At 31.5% G+C, this 26,819-nt stretch overlaps 1 protein-coding gene across 3 annotated transcripts in view; it reads left to right on the top strand.

The window, feature by feature from the left end:
- Positions 1-26,819, top strand: part of LOC143059813 (dual specificity calcium/calmodulin-dependent 3',5'-cyclic nucleotide phosphodiesterase 1A-like) — a 290,727-nt gene that overhangs the window by 37,583 nt on the left and 226,325 nt on the right. Inside the window, exon 1 of one of the 3 annotated variants that reach the window (XM_076233379.1) lies at positions 1,902-2,064. The exons of the other annotated variants lie outside the window; for them this stretch is intronic. Within the exon in view, the coding sequence (XP_076089494.1) occupies positions 1,911-2,064 (154 nt within the window). The 5' untranslated portion in view covers positions 1,902-1,910. Of the gene's footprint in view, positions 1-1,901; positions 2,065-26,819 lie in introns of those variants that run through there. 3 annotated transcript variants of the gene reach the window in all.

The following is a 26,819-nucleotide window of genomic DNA, read 5'->3' on the forward strand; positions in this document are numbered from 1 at the left end:
GCTGCATATCATTGCTGGCTTGGAGAGTTTTTCAAACCATCTGCAATGGGAGCAGGCAAAATATAGACAAATTCCAGATCAAATTCTGACCACCCTTTGAAGTGTATAATTGCAAAGTCTTTTATTTTGTCACAGTTGTGAAAAACTAACAGATAAAAGCTGAAGTAGATATATGGAGGGATTGGGGTTAAAAAGGGATGGCATTATTAACGGTTAATTGTTGAGTTTCCGAGTAAATATGAGGACTCCAGATCCTTTAGATATAATGTGAAGTTTTGTAATATTATGTAACAAAATGTTATAGCTTTATTTATAACTCACTTTATAATCTTGAACAGTGAAGTTTATGCATTTGTTTGGAAACATCATTATGAATGTTAAAAATCTTATAGATTACAATGATTTTAAAATGCAAAAAAAAAATGTATTGTGATTTTTATTTATGAATACAAAAGATTTCTAACAGCTGTCAGCAAATTCTAAACTCGTATATATTACATCTACGACAAACAAAATACCTAAACACAAATTGTATATGATTGATTTGATAACAATAAAACGACAACATCATTTTCCGCAATCCGCATAAGATTACCAAATACCAATATACAATTCAAATTAGTGAGCATTGTATAGTGTTTAGTCGTCTGATCATCTATCGTTTAAAAACTCTTTTTCAAATTTATGATCTTTGTGGGCATATTTAACCTTTGTTAAAGTGTTTCTGTTGTTAAATAAGTTTTGAAAAAAGTCTTTTAAAATAATTAAAAAAAAATATGGATTTTTGTGAAGTTTGCAATGATAATTCTATTAGGAGCTGATTTCATGCTTAGTGTTGACATTTTTACATATGCATATCTTTACTCTTGATTTTTAATATATTTTTACAAATAAAGCAATATTTTATCTATTATTCCGGAATGTGTCAATAATTCAATCGCTATCGGATCTGTATTGAATATTGATATCCACTCTTTAGATCAACTTTACTGATTTGGACTTCCCATGTAAAGTACAGTTGTTTATTCTTTTATCGAGTGGAGAAAAAAGACACTTGTTTTATGCTTTGAACATTTTCCAGAGACGGAATATTGAAAGTGTTGCGCTTATTGAAGCGTAAATTAAATCTTGTGTAATGGATTATTTCTGCGTCTGATGGACACATCGTTTAAGTTATAAAATTTGTCAACATGATCTGTATATCATTGACCATTTCTAATTTGATTACGGACAGATTGTCTGGGATGTGAACCAAAAATTAGATAAAACCCCAGACAAAGTTAGAATACAAAGAACACAATGGAAAAGTCTGGGACAGTTTTTTACAAGAAACATGCAAGAAAGTTTTCTTTGATAAAAACCTGTAAAATTGATTGTTACGGAAAAAACTCGTCTTATCAGGAAAAGAATTCTATTGATTTGATTAACGGATATTTCTAAGTGAGAATATTGGATCGTCAAAGTTTTTGAATTTGTTCCGAACACATCTAACAGCACCTTTCAAACGATCTGGAAACGTTAAAGTCCTAATAGAATTCGTTTTTTTTGACACTACAATCAAAAGAAGAATTTTTTACGTACTTTTGCTGCTTTTGTGTAACCTATCAAGTATTGCGCAACAATGGGTACCGAGTTTGTCATTTCAATTTCGTTTGAGTGACAGATAACATTACGGAATGTTTTACAGCAAACTTTTATCAAGTCTCCGCTGATGGAGGGTGAAATGATTTAACGCCTGGAATTGAATAAAATGCAAGAAAACAATTTCATTGACGGCATTAATTTGTAGTCGGTGGTTATTAGGAAAATTGGTGAATATTTAGATATGTTGTTTTTTTTATAAGTGAATTAAGTTCTCAATGATTATGGATGAAAATTTCACTCTCCTGGGATATTTAAGGTGAAAATTTATGGTGATGGAACCGCCAGAGGATCCGTGTGATTTGCCCGTAATTCAAATTGGTGAAGATAATGATAAAGTTTTTCTTGATGATGATAAGGGAATTAAGCGTGCAAATTCTAAAAAGTGTGTGATCTCGTTTGATGGGGCAAGGTACACAATAGGTAATTATTTCCCTTTATATAATATACTTGAATTATTGACCAGGTAATATTAACCTATACTATTACCCTGATTGGCCTGAATAATTGGAAGTGTGTATAACTGAGTGCAAAAAGTTGAGCAGCAATTCTTTTAAAATTTTATATTCATAAAAATAAATGACTTCTATATATATAAGCATAACAATAAATAAGGTATTGTAACGAAGAAGAAAAAAACAAAAAACTACGAGATGCACTTATATTTGACAAAACAATTTATTATAAGACTTTATTTCTGTAATTTTGGAATCTTCTATTTTAAAAGTTGCTGAACTTTTTTTATTCAATGTATTTAATTATTGCCTTAATTATCTTGTACAATTGATCAGGCAGATGTTTTCATTCTACAAATAAAGTTCACCTAAAAAAGTTTTGGAGGACTAAGATGCAGTACTTTACTTTTCAGCCCAAGTGACATAAACAGCTAGGTGCCACAGAAAGTGTTTAGAAAATACAAAAACTCATAATGGTCCTCAAATTATCAAAATTATATCCAAAGGACAAGGATAAGAATCTTGTGCTTATATAATGATTCCAAATACTCTACATCAATGTGTGTTTTTGTATGCCCCAACAACCAAATGTTGGGGGGGGGGGGGGGCATTTTAATGTATCCCTATCTGTCCTTTATTCCCATTTGTCCATCCAGATTGGGATATCTCCTCCTACAGTTTTAGAGATACAAATTTAATATTTTGTAAGATGTTCATACACACAAAGATGGCGTGCATCATCATCATGCCACAGGTCATATTCGGAATTGACAGGTAGTTGTATTTAGTCATTATTTTTTGGTACAATTTAGCTGCATACTTGAAAAGTTTGTTTGGCTATCTCCGACTACAGTTTTAGAGATACAGCTTATATATTTAGAGATACGTACCGATTATCAGGTTGTCTGCATGTTGATATCGTAAAATATCAGCTGCGAGACATAATATGAAGCTTTTTTTCGAGTAAGCGCAGCGAACGAGATCAAAAAGCCTTCATATTATGTCGAGCAGCTGATATTTTACAATATTAATATGCCGATAACCTGATAATCGATTTATCGGGCTGTATTTGCGTCTTTTGGAAGTATTGTCTTAGTTTCACCAGCAACCGGAAGTTGACTTGATAAGTTCGGGTCAAACTTATCAACGTCGGTTCAAACATTATGACGTCGCTGATATGTCCAGGTCAAAGTTATTAAGGCCAGGTCAACGTATTTGACGTCACAAAGCCGTGATATGGAGTTTTATTAAAAGCTGAGCAGATTGATATAGACAGTTGGACGACCGATAATATTAGTTACATAGTGTGCTAGTGACCTAATACGGTATATATGGGGTCAGTAAATTTAATATTAGGTGAGAGCGAAGCTAGAATCCCCATATGGAATTTACTGACCCCATATATACCGTATTACATCACTAGCACACTATGTAACGAATTTATCTTACCGACTATCTTAACGTGTAAAATTTAGACTAGTGACCTATCAAAATGAGAAAGTCTTCAATACAGTTAGCATTAACATGATTAAGAAACTACTTCCTTTGATCCTACAAGAAGAGATGCCAACAATGACAACTTGTTAGATTTGAATGTGTTTTATGAATTTATTTCACTTTATCATCACTTTCTTCATCTGTTGAAAGTACTTGAAACCTTTAAGATTTTTTCTCAGTACTGTTTTGTTTTTTTAAAGGGACGTAACACCACTACTAACTACTAACCGTGTATGAAATAAGCCCCGCCTCCTTATTACCTTATATGGAATATAAAGGGACGCAACTCCACTACTAACCATACATGAAATAAGCCCCGCCTCCCAACTTACCTAATATTAAATATACACGGTTTCCACGAGGACACTTTTAACCTATCATATTCCTAGAAATGTATAGGAGGTAAGATAAAGCTTATATATTTTGTAGGATGTTCAAAATGCATGGCTACTTGTTCTCAAATATTCTGAAATTTACAGGATATTTTTTTGGTACATTAGCTGCATAAAGAGATGGTTATCTCCTCCTACAGTAACCTCATCATACATAGTGTTTAATGTATGATTTCCTATGGTCAGACGGGAAGTATATAATTTTGTCTTACAGACAGCATATCAATTTCAAGTTGTATGCCAACATAACTGTTTTTCAATTAAAAAATATGTGGAATTATACTCATGCATATGGCAGAGCAGAAAAAAAAGGGGGGGGGGGACATTCACCTTGTCTAGTTTTTATCTTTACTTTTCTTTGTTGCTAAACAACATAAAAGAAGATTAATGATATGTAATGGAATGAGATACTGTTTATCATAGATGTTTGCATGGAATGCTCACTATGAGGTATGGGCTTTGCTCATTGTTGAAGGCCATACGGTGACCTATAGTTGTTAATGTTTGTGTCATTTTGGTCTTTTGTGGATAGTTGTCTCATTGGCAATCATACCACATCTTCTTTTTTATATGTTCTTGTGTAGCTGACTATTTATAAAATTTACTAATTTTCGTAAAATATGTTGCTGTTCTTTATTACCAGTAGAGGTCGTTTTTATACAAGTAATAAAAACCACTTAGCAGCCATTAAACCACGGCTGGCAACATTGTTTTTATGGCAATATTCAAATTTTGAACATTGATTGAAATGAGAATGGCGCCAGCTTTGAATTTCAAGGTTATAAAATGTCATGATATTTAACCTGATCCAAATTTAACTAACAAAAAAAAAAGAAATGGTTTTCATGCAGGAAGAAACTGAAAATAGCCATGAAAAGTTCTAAAAGCAGAACAAATTTAGATATATCCATAATGACTATCTGTAGGCTGTATGACAACCTCAGATGACAACCTATAGCTGTACATGTATGCATCTACGTCATCAGGTCTCGGGAAGATATATATATATAGTTGTCACACTTGTAATCATAACACATCTAATTATATATTTGTAGTCATTATGAAATAAGAATTTTTGATAATTTGGACTATTCAAAAAATTGTTATCAAGATAAAATTGGGACTTACTTAAAAATCATAAAGATGGAATATTTGTCTATTTTTAGCCTTATATAATTCTTAATAGTTGTTTTGACAAAAATCAACCAAAACTGCTGCAACTTTTGAGTTATTGACAAAAAATAATAGATTTATTAGGCCTGTAGAAAAAAACATCCTTAATACTGTTGAAATAACTTGTGACGAATGAGATTTTAAAATAACTAAACTGACTTCACTCTAACTTGTCCTACGAATATAAATCATGATCTGCTAATAATAGAGTCGACATTAAGAATGCATCATATTCTATTGATGATGTTTGATCTATCGCGGGAAGCAATCTCGGGTCGTAGAGTATATTGTCTCGGTAAACAGGTGGTGCTATGTGACAATGATCATAGGCCGGAGAAAAATTTATGAAATGGCGAAAAATCAGATAGGCTTGATATATAGTCAAGTGGTGCTTTGTGACAATGATCGTAGACCGGAGAAAAATTTATGAAATGACGAAAAATCAGATAGGCTTGATAAATAGTCATTATGAGTCTTTATTGTGGGAAGGATAATATTGGTTTATTAATTCATAAGTTGAAAAACAGAGATAGAAAATTTATGCAGTCTATTGAAAATTTCTGGGGGATGATACAATTATCAAAGGTTAATTATGAGAAATTATTTGGTTAAATGGGCATAAACTTAATATTGTGGTAAAGATTAAGGATATTTTTCTGTTAAAAGATCATCTGATTAGTAGATTCTTGTCAAAGGAAACTTGAAACATAGCACTGTACTTCAGTTGAAATTCTGCAATAATTTTGGAGTTTCCAAATTATGGGGTTTCATATTCATTAAAAGAAGGGGGAGTTTCCATTTTTGTCTCGCCTTGAGGGATTCAAAAAGCAAGACATAGGTATGATGTTTCCGGTGTCTGCGGCGACGGCGACACATCAACAATGTATTAGTTTGTGATAAGGTATAGTTAATGGTGAACCACAAGTGATAGGTCAATCATATTTGGTATGCAGTTGTATAAGCATTGGTATATCTCATTTCCATGGAGATAATTTGGCTCAGTCTAATTTTTCTAAAAGAGGGACGAAAGATACCAAATGGACAGTCAAACTCATAAATCAAAAATAAACGGACAACGCCATGGCTAAAACTGAAAAAGACAAACAGACAAATAGTACACATGACACAACATAGAAAACTAAAGAATAATTAAACAACACGAACCCCACTAAAAACTAGGGGTGATCTCAGGTGCTCCAGAAGGGTAAACAGATCCTGCTCCACATGTGGCACCCATTGTGTTGCTTATGTGATAACAAATCTGGTAAATAGTCTAATTCGGTAGGTCACATTCATGAAATGAAAGGGGATTGTAATTACGACGTAAGGAGCATATCCGATATCAGTTGTGAAACGGTTATTGCATAACGGTTAAGCAACTCGTGATGGGGTCTGTAAAATTTACGAAGGGATGATTTCAACTTCACCATTTAAAACTATTGGTTTAATAGCTTCCTTGCGAGCAACAACCTTCTATCAAGAAAATCATGATAGGAAATGCAATCACAGGAATATGGTATCAATTCAGGGAGATATATGGGTCATTTTCAAAAAATGTCGAATTTTCAGTACACCCATGCTAAAATTTGTATTTCTAATGGAAATTTCAGTTGTAATGGTTTAAATGAAAGCTTGTCGGATTTGTGATTCAGAACATTAATAATAAACACACCTTACATCTATTTTGATAAGATTAAACTGCATTTAAGTCCGATTTTGGGGGTATTTGTGTGCGTACATTGTCAGAAAAACACATTTCAAATGATTTTTTTCCGATTTTCTGATCGCCTTGATATCTGCAAACGGGACTTTTTAAGAACGTTAATTATAATTCTAACTAAAAATCGTAGCTTCTTTATCATTGTATGTAACAGATTATCTACAAACTAAATTCAATCAGCATACAGGAGGTTCATGTCTATCCTGTTACCGCTACTTAAATCAGTCGTTAAATTATTCTCCCTATGAATATTGAATCAGTCAGTGTTGATTTCAAAAATGCAAAGTAATCTTTACATTTAAAACGCATCGTTTCTTGAACGACAGTGTAGAGAAAAGAAATTTCGAGACATTTAGTGAAAAAAATAGAGCGTACTTTTTTTCATGTCTGTGCTGTTACCAACCATTTTGATTAATTATACTAACAGTATGGTTGTAAAAAGTGCAATAACGTGTTGGAAACCAAATTCACAATAGAAAACCATAATCACTTCACCAAAGGGAGTAGTTATTTCACAACAGCAATCAAAAACGAAGAAATTTGTCTATCCTGTTATGTCTATCCTGTTACTATGGTTGCTATGGTTACAGTAACAGGATAGACAATTATAGACAAAAACGTCGTTAATTTTTTTATCTTAGCATGTAGGTGGAAAACGAATGAAATATTTCATTGTTTGAACTCATCTTAAGGTTATAACGTCTTAATCTTCCCAATTAAGCATTTGCAGGTGCAATACTGATATCGGTAACAGGATAGACAAAAAGGTAACAGGATAGACTTTTATATAGTGATATATCAGAAACGTACGTTCCTGTTACCAACGAAATAAAGACAAAAGTAAATTAACTTATGAGGGATTTACTTGATGTTGGGTTTATTTGAAAGGGTGAAAAAAGGCCGAACAATATAAATTGCTATCTTAGACTTGCATTACTGGTGGTAATTTTTACAACCTTTGAAAACCAATTTTTAGAGCCATTTTTCAGTACAACCTAGAACATTGGCAAATAATCTATTATTTTACAGAATGAATATATATAGAAGTTTATTCTCTTGAAAACCATCTAATTGGTAACGTAAAACAAGCTTAACATTTTATCTAAACCTTTTCTTAATAACCCAAAATTTCTTTTGAAAATGGTAACAGGATAGACAAAATATTGTACCACCGATCAAAAAATGTTTCAAGATATTCTTGTATGACATCATTAAGATTGCATCTTTTAATATGTTGTTCTTAAAGTACTGTTTGTTTTGATTTGCTTATGTAGAGGGTTGTTTGAATAAATAACTTTTAATAAATTTTTCAATTTCAAAATTCGACATTTTTTGAAAATGACCCATATACCCCATATGCAGGTGCTGTTGGAATGTTACTACTTAGAAATGGAAAGTTCACAATTGGAAAGCTGAAATCATCTCTTTTGTTTTGTTTTCAACCGACCCTCATTGTCAATTTCTAGATGTAAGTCAAGATATGAGGCCGACTAAACTGTATCTGTAGTATCCTTTATCTCTAGTTTGATGGGATAGATGCGTTCCACATAGTCACCAAATTTTGAATTATATAGTGAAAGAACATCATCTATATAGCGGAAAGTAGATTTAAAGGATATCGCTAACTTCTTATCTTTCTTCTGGGGATACATTCTTGTTATTACATATTTTAGATTTTACATTTCAGAGTTATGGAATTTTATTCATAAAAAAGGGGAGTTCTGACAATATCTTTAAAGTTCTTTGGGCAGTATTAATTAAATTTTGGGGACTGATTAAGATAACCTCCCTTTACTCAGTTTTTCATAAATTCCTGATATTTACATTCAGTTTATATTGAACTTTATTTTTTGAAAACGTGACGTGACTCATGGTGCAGCTTTATAATATTATTGGAAACTTGATATCGTGTCACATTTTTCACATTAGTAAAACATTGCATGAAATTTGAATTTAAAGTACACCAAAATCGTTTTGATCAAGTACTAAGAAAGCACTTTTCACTAACAGATATTGCAGATTCTGACTTCTATGGAAATGTATGGACATAGTAGACTGATTGATGACCAGATGAACAAGTAGGCTAAGGGAAATAGTTTCATTATTTTGTCTTTTCTGAAAAAATATATCTTCGGATGAAAATGTTCAGTTCATTGAGTGTATTTAATAGGTTACTTTTAAAAGAAGGAAACGGTTTGGTAAGGTTATTCGTATTTTCTATTTAGTGCAGTGCTGGAATCATCTTCAATACTACGTCACAATGTCTATAACAGCAGTATGTTATGCAAATTATATGCAAATTATATTGGAAAAAATATGTTTTTGTGTTTCTTATGCTCTATATGATATTTGCTGTACTGAAAAATGGTGTCTGCGTTTCTATTTCTGTATATAATAGATGCTGTGTTGATTGGTGTCGGATAACTTTCTATGAAATGGACTTCCTGTTTTCTTGTTTATATAATGAGTAGTACTGTGAGAATGTCTAGACTGACCAATTGTCCTTTAGACAGGTGTAGAAAGCATAAGTTACATAATAAAAGTACTCAATGTGTTACACTGGATTTAATATAGAAATAAGAATGTAGTAATGCCCTTTACGGTCAGGTGTCAAACTGTCATTTTCGGCTGCAATTTAAGTGTCAAATTGATTAAAATTTTACTGTGATTCGTCAAAATATCCTTATGGTGATTTGTCAGAGGTCTTAAATAATTATCGTTACCGCTTGATTAAATTTAAAGTGATTCGTTAAAAATAATTGGATTTTTTCGACCACAAGAAAGTGCACATTTTATCACCTGATGCACCAATAATTACCATTAACATTTGGCAAGAATTTTTATTATTATTTGATGTTAAGGTACCCCAATAACCACCCTCAAATAATGTCTGTTAAAATAATAATTGACTTCAAGAGTAGTTGTTGATTTCAGTCAACAGTAGTTTACGGTCTGGTTCATATGACCTTGACCTTATTTTCATGGTTTATTGCTTAATGATAAGTTATTGTAATTTTGTAAGTTTATCAGATACTTGTCAGCTCTAGCTATTTGAAGTGTATGAATGATTGTAATGTGTACATGTCTGTCTGCCAGGGTTAGATCATATGACTTTGACCTCATTTTCTTGTTTTAATGGTCAATAATGTTAAGATTTTGTGCTTCTTTAAGGAACTATTAGTGATAATATTTGGTGTAGGATATGATTGTAAAGGTGTACATGTCAGTGTCTTACATTGTTAATCTGATGAACATAACCTTATTTTGATAGAACTTTGATGATTAGAAGTTTATGTGATACTTTTAGTATTCGTATTACAGATTTTAAACTTGAATTCAATGATTAGTATTATAGCCAAACATTTCAGCATGTGCCCTATTGTTTATAAAACTGAACTCAATTTTTGAAGTAAGATATGTCAGTGGCGGATCCAGAGGGGGGGTTCCGGGGGTCCGCACCCCCCCTTTATTTTGGCCGATCAATGCATTTGAATCGGGACATATGTTTGCACCCCCCCTGCACCCCCCCTTTGCCCTGGGCTAGCACCCCCCCTTTCGAAAATTCCTGCATCCGCCACTGTATGTACTGATTCAACTATCAAGTTTAAGATGATGATGGTTAAATCTAATTTTGTTGATTATTTGTAAGGTATGAACAATTATCCATTTTTATTCTAGGATAGTCTCAGTATTTATCAAATAATTATAAGTTGTCGCATCTTACATCATGGCAAATCTGGTTGCATAATTCGTATTTTTGAAATAATTATAAGGTTTTCTGCGCTATTACATAATTGCATCTGCGGAATTGGAATATTTTGCTATTTCTTAGATTGATTTCCCATCGAATCATTCTACTAAATAACACATTGTACTACTTTATCAATATTTTGTTTAGTTAAGCAATTTTTCCAAAAGAGTTCACCATATTAGATTTGACTTAATTGAAGGGTCTGTTTGATTTGCTGTTTAGTCATTACTTTACTTGATTAAGTTAAATTATGGTTTCAAGGGCTATAAAATGCAATTGGAAATGGAAAGCAATCTTTTTTCATATGGCAGATTTTGAGTCGGAGATCAGTTTAAGTATTTTGATTGTCTTAATAGATGCTGTAGACTGGGAAATGAAACTTTTTATCTGGAAGGGTAATAAAACTATTTTGTTAAAGTATCTTGCTTTTTTTGGGGGGGATATTATTTTTTAGTTTTTTTTTAATTTTGCAAATTTATCAAGTATTTTGATTGTCTTTACAATTTAAGAGTCTGTAGTGAAATTTACAATTTAAGACTCTGTAGTGAAAGGAAGCACAATAAAACTATTTTGTTGAAGCATTATAACCTGCTTTTTTATGGCATAATTTTTAAAATATTTTTTTTTAATTTTGCAAATTTATCAATTGAAATGAAAACAATTTTAAACATGAGATGTATAGTAAATTTCAAAAATTTAATGGAGTATTGAATCCATAAAATTATGCACGACTTTGTTGACAAATATCTCCATTAAATATCTGACAAATGAATAATTTTCAATTCTCCAAAATTTTCATTCAAATGCATTGATCTTCTATTTGTCCTTTTTTTTTTTTAAACAATTGCAAAAACACAAAAACTCAAAAATGCAAAAAACTGTGAATTTATGGTAATTTTTTCTCAATGATTTGTTGGTTGGTTTGTTAATTGATCATTATATATTATATATAGAAATATTCTTGTTTGATTAGATTAGAATTTCAATTTGATTGACCACAACACTTGCGTCTGACCACAACACCGGCTATATTTCCCAATACAAATACTAATTGATCTGGTTATTTTTTATCTTCATTCTGATGTCAGCCCTAATACCCAAGAGTTCGTAAATTCTTTTTCAATCATAGCATTGTTACCGTTATATCATTTAGTAATTAGTGGTTATAATTACTTCATGAATATTCATAAAACAATTTACAAGTTATTTTCCCCTGATCAATAAGGGAAGTGATTAGTCGTACAGAAAATGATGTATTCGGCAGATAAAGGAATTTGTCTTCAAAGACGACATGAACAAAACTATTAACAATTGTCAATTTTGGAGGGAAAGACATGAACAAAACTATTTACAATTGTCAATTTTGGAGGGAAATTAAAAGAGGAAATCGGTATTACAACTGTTGTTGTCGTCTGCTTGTATAATTACAAAAGAAGTAATTTGGAAATATTGTAGTTCTATTAATTGCATTTGAAATAGGTGGCCTTTATAGTAATAGTACAGCTCCCTGGCATTTTTTTCATATTCATACACCGCCGCGATATAGCCTTTTTGTAAATAAGTAAATTTATTGTTGAAGTAAAAAACATAATTTTTTATGCTAAATTTTTGATTTAACATTCTTTATACCACTGTTACAGATTACAAATGGAGACAGAGGGTTTGGGATTGAAATCTCAAAAACAATCCTTGCAACAAATTCATATTTTTCTATGCAATATGTTTAAGTTTATTTCCATCTCATATCCATGTTTATCCTTGCCAGATGTTTATGTTTATCCTTGCCAGATGTTTATGTTTATCCTTGCCAGATGTTTATGTTTGTCCTTGCCACATTGTCATGTTTATCCTTGCCATGTTCATGTTTATCCTTGCTACATGTTCATGTTTATTCATGCCACATGGTCATGTTTATCATTGCCACATGGTCATGTTTATCCATACCACCTGGTCATTTTTATCCTTGCCACATGGTCATGTTTATCCTTGCCACATGGTCATGTTTATCCGTGCCACATGGTCATGTTTATCATTGCCACCTGGTCATGTTTATCATTACCACATGGTCATGTTTATCCTTGCCACATTTTCATGTTTATTATTGCCACATGTTCATGTTTATCCTTGTCACATAGTCATGTTTATCATTGCCACATGGTCATGTTTATCACTACCACATGTTCATGTTTATCCTTGCCACATGGTCATGTTTATCCTTGCCATGGTCATGTTTATCCTTGCCACATTTTCATGTTTATTATTGCCACATGTTCATGTTTATCCTTGTCACATAGTCATGTTTATCATTGCCACATGGTCATGTTTATCCTTGCCACATAGTCATGTTTATCATTGCCTCATAGTCATGTTTATCCTTGCCACATGGTCATGTTTATCATTGCCTCATAGTCATGTTTATCCTTGCCACATGGTCATGTTTGTCATTGCCTCATAGTCATGTTTATCCTTGCCACATGGTCATGTTTGTCATTGCCATATGGTCATGTTTATCCTTGCCACATGGTCATGTTTATCCTTGCCACATGGTCATGTTTATCCTTGCCACATGGTCATGTTTATCATTGCCTCATAGTCATGTTTATCCTTGCCATATGGTCATGTTTGTCATTGCCATATGGTCATGTTTATCCTTGCCACATGGTCATGTTTATCCTTGCCACATGGTCATGTTTATCCTTGCCACATGGTCATGTTTATTATTGCCACATGTTAATGTTTATCCTTGCCACATGGTCATGTTTATCATTGCCTCATAGTCATGTTTATCATTGCCACATGGTCATTTTTATCTTTGTCACATGGTAATGTTTATCCTTGCCTCATAGTCATGTTTATCATTGCCATATGGTCATGTTTATCATGTTTATCATTGCCTCATAGTCATGTTTATCATTGCCACATGGTCATTTTTATCATTGCCACATGGTCATGAACCTGTTGTGCACCTAAGAAATCTTGGTATTGAATGTCTTTTGATATTTCTCATCTTTTTGCATTTAGAAATTTGTTGATGGCATATCTTTAAGTCTCGCACAAAATATCTCAAACACCAAGCAATTTAAAGCTTGACTTTCCGGTATTTAAAAGATATTTTCTCATTATTTAGGAGGATATGTTGACCACAAGATATTGAATTGTTGTGTTGTTGGGTTGCTGTCTTATTTAACAATTCAATATTTGAATACAATACATGTTTGGTTAATATTGGACTTTGATTATTATTGCCTAAATAGGGTATCCATTGCCTGACCCTGTTCTCTTGTGAGAAGATACATTTAGTACTGTCACAGTTTATAAATGATCAGAACTGTGGAATCTATTTTTAACTTTTATATTAGTGATCTAGTAGTCAGTCTATCAAATATACAACAAAGGAGAGAGAAAAATTGCTAAAGATCAAATTAGGGAATATGCAGTATTGTTACTGTAGTGACTATTCAATTGATTCCTGTCCTACAAAACAACTAATTGACACATATCAACTCTGACATTTTAGACTGGAATAGAGAATTGCATTAGTTTATTGAGATCAGAAGAGATATAATCAAAATTCCACAGGGTCAAACGAGTTGATCGTAACTTCGGTCAAAGTATAAACATTGGAAACACAACATCTAAGAACTTTTAATTCCCGATTGGCAGTAGATTTAATTAAAATATGACATATTGGAAGTATATGGATTGAGGTCGTTGGCTGTATGGTTAACGGCCCTATTATTTACCATTTTAGAATATATTTAACTTTTGTAAGTTGTACTCCTAGGAGTTCTGACAATTTCTGTTCATGAGAGCATCTGTTCAAGAAAAATATCCATTAAATATTAAATTCAAAGATGTACTTAATATGGGCAGACATGAAATAAAAGAAGATCCCTTTCGATGTTTGGAGTCACTTGGTCTAAGGTCAAGGTCAAAGCTACTCCAGATATGCCATATTTTGTACAGGAAAGAGATTTTGGGATTCAATCTAAATACATAGTATCATATTACAACCTTACTTGATAATATGGTCACAGAAAATAGAAGAATTTCCCTTTTGATGTTTGAGGTCACTAGGTCTAGGTCAAGGTCAAGGTCAAAGCTACTTAAAAAAAGTCCATAATTTGTACAGGAGAGTGGTTTTGGGATTCAAACTCAATACTTTATATGAGATTGCAACCTTACTTCGAAATCTGGTTGCATAAAATAAATTCAAAGGAAGATCCCTTTTGATTTTGAGGTCACTAATAAAGGTTTAAGGTCACATGTGTAGACTATAAGCCTGATGTGGTAAGGTTCTTAGATTGAAACTTTTAAGATCACTGCCAAGATAGATTTGGAAAAAAGGGACACTGGTGTAATACAAGAAACTAGAATTGAAAAAAGAAAAACATCAAGGGAAATTCATAAAGGAAAAATCTTTATAAAATGGCAAAATTAAAAGCTCAAACATATAACTATAATAGAAAACAACTGATACAACCCTTTCTTTCTTTCCAAATGGTGGATGAAAGCTGGTTTGATAACCAGCTAAACCTCTCAAAAGTTGTGTGACTATAGATTTGTGGAAACAGACTAACATTCACTCTAGCCAGGAAATGCATGATTTTGATCAAGCACTGTAAATTGTGAACATGGATAACAGGTTATATCTGTATTTCAATGAAATGCCTCAGTTTGGATTTATTCCACGGAGATATTATGGTTGATTATCGAGATATTAAGGTTGATTACCTCGCATTGTAAAAGTGTAATGTCTGTTTACGTTTTAGAGCCATGATTTATCACTGCATGTTTTTGAAGTATAGTTCATATAATAAGAATTAACGAGACACTCGGACATAAATCTCAACATTAACAAGATATTTGTCATTTTAAGATTAATTATCAAACTTTTGATAAAATGAAACTTGACATTAAAATAACTTGTTAGTTGATTTAGAAATATCATGGTGTGAGATTTGCAGAAAATAGATTTTGTTGTCATGCATACATGTTAATTTTTAATGGCAGGCTGATTTCCATAAATATCATTATGTCAAATTTCTGAAAATATTATGAAATTTTGCACTTTTATAGAATAACTTTATAATTGAGTAAACAGCCCAAATATCAAGGGTCTAAATGCTAATAACTCTTATTCAATATCATTTCAAAGATGTATTAAGTACCCATTTATCATAAAACATTTAGTATCACAGTGTTTGAACAGAATATAACTTGGAGCATTTTCATTGAATAATTCAGAAATGAGTGATTTCAAATGTCAGCTTTATATGGTGACTTTTCCAGGGATTCATTGGCCATACAAACTATTAGAAACACTGAGGTATAGAACTATCAGGAGTTCAAATTAGCAGTGGTCTGAGGTCTGGGACCTATAAGATTTACGGTTGGACTTCCGATTCGGTTATTAGTTGCACCCGACAGACTTTCGAATTTCAAGTTTCAGAAAACATATACTATGAATTCATTTATTTTTGTGGGTACCAATTTTTAACCGGATTTTTGTGTCAAAAATGTCGGTTATTGATTTGGGGATGTACGGCGGGCGGGCGGGCGGGCGGCAACCAAATGTTGTCCGTGCATTTACTCATGAAGCGTTCAACCAAACCTTTAAAAATTTAATATGTTGTTACTGACAACAAAATGGAGGTCAAGTTCAATAATGACGATTTTGACTTTTACCGTTCAGGAGTTATGGTTCTTGAAAGTTTAAAAAATGTTGTGTCCGTGCATTTACTCATGAACCGTTCAACCAAACCTTTTAAAATTTTAATATGTTGTTACTGACAACATAAGGGAGGTCAAGTTCAATAATAACGATTTTTACTTTTACCGTTCAGGAGTAACGGTTCTTGAAAGTTTAAAAAATGTCGTGTCCGTGCATTTACTCATGAACCAGTCAACCAAACCTTTTAAAATTTTAATATGTTGTTACTGACAACAAAATGGAGGTCAAGTTCAATAATGACGATTTTGACTTTTACCGTTCAGGAGTTACGGTTCTTGAAAGTTTAAAAAATGTTGTGTCCGTGCATTTACTCATGAACCGTTCAACCAAACCTTTTAAAATTTCCTATTAGGAGTTTTGGTCCTTGTAATATTGATAAATGCCAGAACACAAATAAATGTTAAAGAATCCAGTTTACTGTCATTTTGACAGCTCTTGTTGTTGATTAAGGATAACTCACAAATTCATGGATATTTGATTTCGTGGTTTTGCCAAAGTCTGCATACAGGCCTATATAAAATTTGACATTTATTGAACATTTTAATTCGTGGTTTATATATATGTTATATTTGTTATTCTCGTGGGATTTTATCTATGTGTGTTACATTTTAGTGTTATGTCGTTGTTCTCCTCTTATATTTAATGCGTTTCCCTTGGTTTCAGTTTGTTACCCTGATTTTGTTTTTTGTCCATGGATTTATGAGTTTTGAACAGCGGTATACTACTGTTGCCTTTATTTACCTGTACCAACGAAACCCACGAAAATTGGTATCTAATGGATAATAATGAATCTACAGTATAATGAATTTCTTTATGAAACACTTTGTTATAACTTGAAAATTGATGTGGTAATGAGTCATGAAAAATAACATTTCGTAGCTTTGTCTGAACTGAAATATAATTTTTACCTTGCTAAACCATGAGTTTCGGGTTTAACCATTTACCCCATATTTCAAATTGCTCCATAGTTATATGAGCTATTTAAAATACTTATAAAAGGCTCTAGGACAATATAAGCAATATCCAGGGCCATAAGCTTTTTATGCCCTACCTATGATAGTAGGGGGGGGGGGGGCATTATGTTTTCTAGTCTGTGTGTCCTTTGTTTGTCCGTCTGTCAGTTCAGTTGTCTGTCCATTCATTTGTTTTTCCGTTTGTTTGTTTATTGGTTCATCCATCCATCCGTCTGCCCTGCTTGACAGGTTGAAGTTTTTTGTCAAGGTAGTTTTTGATGAAGTTGAATTCCAATCAACTTGATACTTAGTACACATGTTCCCTATGATATGATCTTTCTAATTTTAATGCCAAATTAGAGTTTATAATTACCTTATTTTCATGGTCCACTGAACATAGGGCATTTGTGTACTAATGGAAACATTCTTGTTCAATTACTATATAGGTCAGGAGCCTCTGGCCTTTGTTAGTCTTGTATCATTATAACTTTTAGTTTCTTGTGTACTATTTGGAGTTTAGTATGGTGTTCATTATCACTGAACCAGTATATATTTGTTTAGGGGCCAGCTGAAGGAAGCCTCCGGGTGCGAGAATTTCTCGTTGCATTGAAGACCTGTTGCTGACCTTCTGCTGTTGTCTGCTCTATGGTCGGGTTGTTGTCTCTTTGGCACATTCCCCATTTCCATTCTCAATTTTATCTGATATTATACAAGCTCTTTCCATTACTTGCAAGCCCCATGACTAATATAAGATTCAGCAAATACTAGTCTCAGTACTTATTTAAACAAGCTCTAGGGCCATATTAAAAATTAGCCTGTAGCAAATGCTAAATTATGATACTGTAGGCTCTTTTACTATAATAGCTCAATCAATTATTTACAGGCTCTAGGACCGTGTTAATTAAAGCAATAAGTTAAAGGCTGTAGGACCTATCTAGTGGTCTTTATTAAGTGTTTACAATGTTTCGGACAATATTAATTAAAGCAATAACTTGAAGGCTCTAGGACAATTTACTAAGGCTTTATTAAATGTTTACAAGCTTTTTGACCATGTTAATTAATGCAATAACTTGAAGGCTTTAGCAAATGTTCAACTTTTAGACCATTGTTAATTAAACCATTAACTTAAAGTCTGTATAGTTAAGGACCATACATATTTTTACAATTACATACAGGGTTTTTGACTAAGAAGACTGTTGCAATAAATTGTAGATAATAGGACCATGTTCTCCTTTGGAAATATCCAAATGTCTAGTATATGGCTTTTAAACTCAAAGTTCAAAGGTTCATGTAAATAATTTTAATGACTTAAAGTTGAGAATCCTGTACCAAGTCAAGAATATGACAGTTGTTATCCATTCATTTGATGTGTTTGAGCTTTTGAATTTGCCATTAAATTAGGGACTTTCTGTTTTTAATTTGCCTAAGTGTTTGGTATTTTTGTGATTTTACTTTTTAATAGTATACCTTTTCTTCAACAGGATAAATTATATGAGCGATGAGTCAGTGGAAATTTCTGGAATAATAGTGTTTTATGCTAAAACAAATATAGTCTTGACATTTAAGATATATCTAAAAAGAGCATTTTACATCTACGGTATTGATTCATATACTGCTATATTTGCATGAAATAAAAAAAGATTCAGCATGTTGCATCTTTTTGTTTTTCAGACCATTAAATCATGCTGTCGTCAGATTTTTTTTTTTATATACAAGTTACTCAGAATATAGTGTCTGTAATAAAGATATTTTCTTGAGAAAATTTAACTTGGACATTTAAAGTACTTCTTTCTGTCAGTGAGATATCTATTTATAGCTATAGACCAGACTTATCAGTAAACATAATGTTTTTTTAGCTATATGTAAATGTTAAGGCTTTTGTTTGCTGTCAATTTATATGAGCTAAGATTGCCAGTAAAATATATAGAGTTATCTCCCATTGTATTAGATAAGATTGCCAGTAAAATGCATTGAGTTATGTCCTATTGTTTTGCTAAGATTGCCAGTAAAATGCATTGAGTTATCTCCCATTGTATAAGCTAAGATTGCCAGTAAAATGCATTGAGTTATCTCCCATTATATTAGCTAAGATTGCCAGTAAACTGCATTGCACTATCTCTCATTGTATTAGCTAAGATTGACAGTCAAATGCATTGAGTTATCTCCCATTGTGTTAGCTAAGATTCACATTAAAATATATTGAGTTATCTCCCATTGTGTTGGCTAAGATTCCCATTAGAAGGCATTGAGTTATCTCCCATTGTATTAGCTAAGATTGCCAGTAAAATGCATTGAGTTATCTCCCATTGTATTAGTAATTAAAAATGAGCAGATGGTGAAAATGATTTTTTTTATGTCACCTTTTCTAATTTAGAACAGAATAATACTTGTAATGCCTGAATAAATAGTGTCATTAAGGGCATACAATACAGTTAAAGGGAAGGTAATGACGTTGCTAACTTAAAATGTTATTTTCGCGACATCAAACTCTGACATATCGGGAAAAGGTGCATTTTTCGACTGATTTTTATCATTCACACTGATTTAATTTGAAAACGAGTGCATGGACCCCTATTTTTTAAAATAGCAATTTGTTTCATTTTGCAAGGAGATTATGTGACCCAAATTTTATAAAACTGTAAATAGCGCAATTTTTAAAATTTTGATAAACATGCAGCAAAAAATGACGTTTTTCCTCTATTCATGAACATTTGATAAATATAAAGTTATTTTGGAATAAAAATTGCATAATTTTTAATGATACTTATAAAATACAGAAATTACCGATTATTTAACAAAAACCATTTTGTGTTTATCTGTTAAAACAAAAAAGTTATGTCTATCTTTCGAAAAAGAAAATACGGACACAAATCTGAATTTTGAGCAAATATACAAAATTTCGACCTCATTTTACTCAAAAAGTAGCACATGAAGGTATATTTTTTATTACATATTTGATTTAATGAGGTAAAAAATAGCCTATATGCAAATTTTCATCAACTTGTAAATACAGGTTCAAAACTGTATCGTATGCCCTTAATGAACATACTGTGGGCTCATTTATTTTTTTGGTTTACCAATTTTCGTGAACTGAGGGGAATTATTTTGGGTGAATTTATGATTTTCTGGTTGTGACTAGTTTGATAAATGAGAATATCCACTTTATAAATTTAAATGACATAGATAAAATAACATATATACTCAACCCAATTTCACACATTCAGGTAAATAAGCTAGGATCCTTTTTAAAACAGTCTATTGAACTGAGAACAGAGGACTCTTAAAATATTTACTTTTGTTGTATATATTAATGATCTTGTTGTTATTTTTTATTTTCATTTTGTTATGTTGTGTCACATACTATAAATATGTAGTTTTATTGCAATAAAGATTTGAATTGAATTGAATTGAAAACTAATATGTCTAAATACAAACCCTTAAAAATTATAGTTTGTTGATCATTTAAAGCTTTTGGTTCACGTTTACCAACGAAATCCTTGAAAAATGGCATACCATATCAATAATAAATTCAATGTATTATAAAAAAAAGGAAGGACCATGTTTTCTACTTTTATGGTCTTTAGATGTTTCACATTTTGATATTTATTTGATATTGTTAATTCTACATGTTACTAGGTTAATTAAACTTGCAACAGTAAATCTAAGTTTTACCTAAGTTTATCATGAGCTTAAGCTTAGAATTCAATACAGAATAGTTTCTCATTAATTTTTTCAGTCAGTATATCATAGACTTTACAAAATGTGTTTCTTTTCTTTTTAGGTAAGTGCAATTCAGTAAAGACATTTATAATACTGTCAAAGGTACCAGAAGATGTACTAAGGTAGGCTTTTTTATTTACTTTCATATAGTGACTGCAGGGTCCTTATTTGTCATATTGTCCATATGAAGAGACAAGTACAGAATCTCGACTTACTTCAGACTCAGATCCTGTCCCTTTGAAAGTAAGCTATTTAAGACTCAAAGCATGTGTTGTCCAGAATGCTTTGGAACAGCTAACTTCAGATTTAATTATAATATACTATATAGCAGATATGTGAACTGCAGAGCCATGGAGATTTTATCCCCCAAAATTTTTTAGAAATATTTACATTTTTCCCAAAAGGGGACACACAATAAGTAGCATATATTAGTCATTTAGTATATCATGTATGGTGATGTGAGTCATGTGACCCCAGATATTTATATTAATAATTCCTATATTTTAACTAATTTGATTCATTCAAGGGGAAGTCAAATGTTAATCTATATTTTTAAAGGTAGATAGAAACCGGTGATAGGAAAAAGCATATGAGAGTACACAGTTATCTAAAAAAAAACATATACTTTGTGACGTCATGTAATGAGTTTCATGATATTGTTAAAAGTCTTTAAAAGTGTATATTTATGATTTTGTTAAAAAAAGAAAGATATTAAAAAAAAAAAACATGAAAAATAAATGAAATAACAACAAATATGCTATTATTGTCTAGGAGTCAATATGATATCTACAAAATTCCAACAAAATCATATGATCAACTATATTACACTGACAATTTCGATACAGATATGGTCAGACATTATTAATCAACCCAAAGAAGTATATTGACCTCAGACTTTGTTCTCAGTAAATATACTTCTTTTAAGTTGATATATCCTTGTATCGACCTCATGCATATATAGAGATTAATACATGGCCTTTTCCATATCAGCCTGGGTATCATCACGAGCCGGAGCAAGAAAAATAAACAACAGATACTGGAAACACCGGAAGTTATTTGCACGTGAGGCACTATTATGGGTTTTGTGCATGAAATGCACCTAATATGGGTTATAAGCCCGGGTGGGAAACTATGGCTTGTGTACTTCCGCTCATTACACATATGCAAAAGCTATCATATCAATGCTAAGTATATGATAAATACATATATTGTATAATAAATGTTTGACAACGTGGCCGCTCATGTAGTATATCATGAATGGAAATGTGGCCCCAGATAAAGTATAATGTATATATAATTTAGGATAAAGAAAAAAAGAGAAATATAAGGGTTGCCTTTTGTGAAGAAAAACGACAAAATAATTGAGTAAATATGTTTTGTACAAATACAAGAGGATGGTAGAACATTACAGGAAACAATTTTAGGTAGTATTTTTCCTTAAAGTAGTTATAATTTTGTAGACCTGGGAGCATTGCATTGTACATAAGGATGAATTTGGGGGCCATCAAGACACTTTGTTGAAATTTATAATCAGCAAAATTGTTGAGTCCTAGTAAATGCAGTATTTAGTGTTTAATAAAGAAATGGTTGAATGAATTACTAACTAAATGAAGACTTAAATGAATAGAGTTGAATTTAGCATCACAATGTAGATGTGAAAGATGTTAAAATAAGAAAAATGATGATTGGTTTACTCCTAGGAAAATGAACTATACGACTTAAGTAATTGTTGTGCAGTGCCATTCTAGGATTTGTAACCCACGGGCAACACTGTTGTGTGCAAAGTTCTTGAGAATTTAGTCTGAAGGTTTTAACCATCAACCTTTTGCAAAGGACTGATACAATTTTGAGATTGCAATAGAAATAATAGTGATCGAGGATCAGCAAATTTCTTTATGGACTAAGGGGAAATAATTATTTTGAGAACTCTGTTGGTGAGTTAAAACAACACTTGCTATGTTAAAAGATGATAATATCCTACATTGCAGAACCTTGTCCTATTGTGTACATTGATATCTTAATTGTGTCCTTAACTTGCATGAAATATTTGCCAATTGTAGTTATTTAAATAAGCAATAAATCAATTAATCTAATGTACAACTGTATGCAAAAGCCAAATATAAACAGTTTTTTAGTTGCAATAATTGATTTTTAAAGAAGATTTCAGTAAGTAGAGTGTATTGACCATTATTAAATTTTTAACATAGAATGTTTGAATATGGGAGATAAATCTGTCAGACTTATTTAACATATGCTATTGAAATATTAGATATTGAATGGATTGAAAAGTAAAGAAAATGTGTGATGACTTGGTGGTATCGGAGATAACTCCTGTCATCATCTACAATGAAACATTTGAAAAGCTTTAAATGTAAGAAGTATTTTATGTCCAAATCCCTTGCATATGTTGACATTAAGTGTGGGTATTTTAAGTATGGGAGATAACTCTGTCAGGCTTATTACATGCTATGGAAATATTAGATAAAGTAAAAAAAAATGTGGTATGGAAGATAACTCCTGTCAATATCTACATTGAAACAGTTGAAAAACTTAAATGTTAAAAGTGTTGATGTTCAAACATCCTGCATATGTAATAATGGCTTTAAGTTTGAGTATCTTATGGGAGATAACTCTGTCAGTCTTGATATATATTTTATTCTATGTTTTTAGAAATACAAAAATGTAAATTAATGTTTTAAAATATCCTGAGAGATATCACCTTGAGGGCGTTAAGTATTGGATGACTGGGTGTAATTTTTATATAATTTACACCGAAATATTATTGTCAGTGCAAAATGATTATTTTCAATAATTTAGGAGGATTCTGTTGCAACCTTATATGAATACTATTGCTAGCAGTGCAGGCAGATTCAGGGGGTAGAGGTTATATCCCCCCCTTTTCATAATGAACCAGAATATACCCTTCCCTGTACTTTTCTCCAACCCTGGATCTGTCCCTGTCTAGACTAAGGGATTATACCCCCAGTTTTGTATAAATCCCTCTCATTACTTAAATACTTAGCTATCATTTCTAATATCATTTATTGTCAATATTCCTCATTAATTGCATTAGATCTGTATTTGTTTAAAGCTGCAATTACAATTCTGTCTAATTTTAGCCCAATTTCATGGCTTGTTGAACAGTGCTTGATGTAAATTAATGAGCTATTGATGTCATAATCATCGGAGCGGAAAACTTGTTGATTTACCATTTGTTTTAGAAAAGAGATTGAGCCAATACACAATGGAATGAAAAATTGGAATTCCCGATTAATTTTAAAAATGATATTTGTAAGGTAATCCAATATGTTTATCTAAAAGCATTTTGTATTAAATTTGTTAAGCTTTGTTTAAATTAACGTTGATGATGCCAGAGTAATAAAAGTTTTTGTTTTACAAAGTATCTGGAATCTATTCAGTCAGAAGCTGGTTCATATCTCATGATTCTTCTATAATAAATATGCAAGTGTTAAAAGCTATACAAAGATAAAAAGGAAGATGTGGTATGAGTGCCAATGAGACAACTCTCAATCCAAATAACAATTTACAAAAGTAAACCATTATAGGTCAATGTACGGCCTTCAACACGGAGCCTTGGCTCATACCAAACAACAAGCTATCAAGAGCTTCAAAATTAATTTTTTACTAGTGTAAAACCATTCAAACGGGAAAACCAAATCTATATAAAAAAAAAAAAAAAAAAACAAGAAACAAGAAACACGTATAAATTACATAGACATACAACAACTACTGTACATCAGATACCTGACTTAGGACAGGTGCAAACATTTGCAGCGGGATTAAACGCCCCAATGGTACCAAACCTTCTCCCTTTCTCTATAACATATATTATAGAAGGGTTCAGATATACAAGCCTCAATTACAAGCAGTCTATGGGGAATGTATAGTGTCAAACATTAAATGTTTTTTAATATAACATCTTAATGATTGTGAAAAGAAAAATGTCTACCATTTATTTGAGAAGAAAAATAAAGAAACTTAAGAAGGCCAATGGCCAATGGCCAAAACGTCTTGAAAATTGGTTTATTACTACAATATATATGTTCTCTATTGGAATTTTTATGAAACGAGGATTAAACATTTTGTTTATTCCAACAAAAATTACGTAAATTAAGGTATTATTTGAACTTATGGTAGCATATATATATAGCATATCAGTATATGAATTTAAACAGAAAGTAAAATGGTGTTAATTTTTTATGAAGTTTTGACTCAAACCAAAGTTGTTTCATGATTATGCTAAATCTGGATTAATCTTTAAACTTTTTTAAAGTTATAGTCCCTGAGAATTTGCTTCTCTGCTAGATATACTACTTTTAATATTTTATAGATTTAAAATAAAATATTTTCATCAAGAGAAGTCTTGTACTATTGTATAATGACAATTCTCTAAACTGACTAAATTTAAAAAATCTGATAAAATTTCTATGAGTGGTAGAACCTTTGAATACAATGTCTACCATTTCAACCATGAACAATATTTTTGTTTTGTATTGGACTACTCAAGTGTAAAAATACAGAAATGGACAAATCAGTGGAAAAGTTTCAGTATACATGTTTCCATTGATATACTGCTTCCACAGAACATTTGGATGTTGAGCTGAATTAAAGCCATGATTGTTGTCCTTATAAGTCCAAAAAGAATGCTAACAGATGATTTTCTCCAGCTATGAAAAATCTGTCTAAAATAAAATGTTTTGATATTTCTAATTAACATTCACAACGGTTAACTTTCTAGAATATCTTGCCATGTACAGTTCCAAATTTAAAGAAACAAAAATTTGACATAATGAACAACTCTTGTATGTTGCTCTTGACAATTGTTTATATTAATTTCAGAAATTATTTCGCTATCAGAAATACTAAAATGCAACTTGTCAAATATAGTTCTATAGTTGTATTTAAAGACAAACACTTGTTTGGCAATATGGAAAACACGTGTACCAACTTGCAGTATCCTTAAGTGTTCTTAGTTATTTCAGAAATGGTTTCACTATCAAAAATGCTCATTTTATTTCTGTCTTGGTTCACCTCATCTGAATCCTATACATTCTGATATGATTCAATATATATCAACCAAACAGCTTTTGGTAGTATTTTGTGACTTCAACCCAGTCATTTGGTTAACTTAGTCACTCAGAAGAATTTTGCATTTGTCCCCAGATTTGGCAAAAACAAAATTAATGTGATTTAAATAATCACATCTTTCAAAACAATATTGAATCAAAATTCAAAGTAATTGTTTAAAATAAACACATTTCAATTTTGTGTAGCATATTCTTGCATAAGATACTAACTGTATGCTATATATTTATATTATTCTGGCTGGTAATATGGAAATTGAAAAGTGAATAATTACCATCAATTCCGAGGTTAAAATCACATGCATTCGGAAAACCTTCCTGCATATAGATAATATACAACTTGACTTTGACCAGACTAGATTTTTGTAACTTTATGCTTATAATGAGCAAAAATAAAAATAAACAGTGACATTTTAATATTTAGGTATAATATTAAGAAAATGTCTCGCATTTGATTTGATATAATCATGGAATTATCATACTATATTTTACTTCCATGTACTATTCTTAGACTATTGAAAGCTATTTGCTAACTATTAATCAGTCTTTTAAATAAATTGCTTTTCCTACATTTTGCTGTAAGATTAACTGCTTCTACACTGGTGCTAAAATTTGAGAACCAATTGAAATGTATATATATTATATGTTTATATTGGTACATCATGTGTTACTCCAAAA

Source organism: Mytilus galloprovincialis, chromosome 14, assembly GCF_965363235.1.
Source record: "Mytilus galloprovincialis chromosome 14, xbMytGall1.hap1.1, whole genome shotgun sequence".
NCBI lineage: Eukaryota > Metazoa > Mollusca > Bivalvia > Mytilida > Mytilidae > Mytilus > Mytilus galloprovincialis.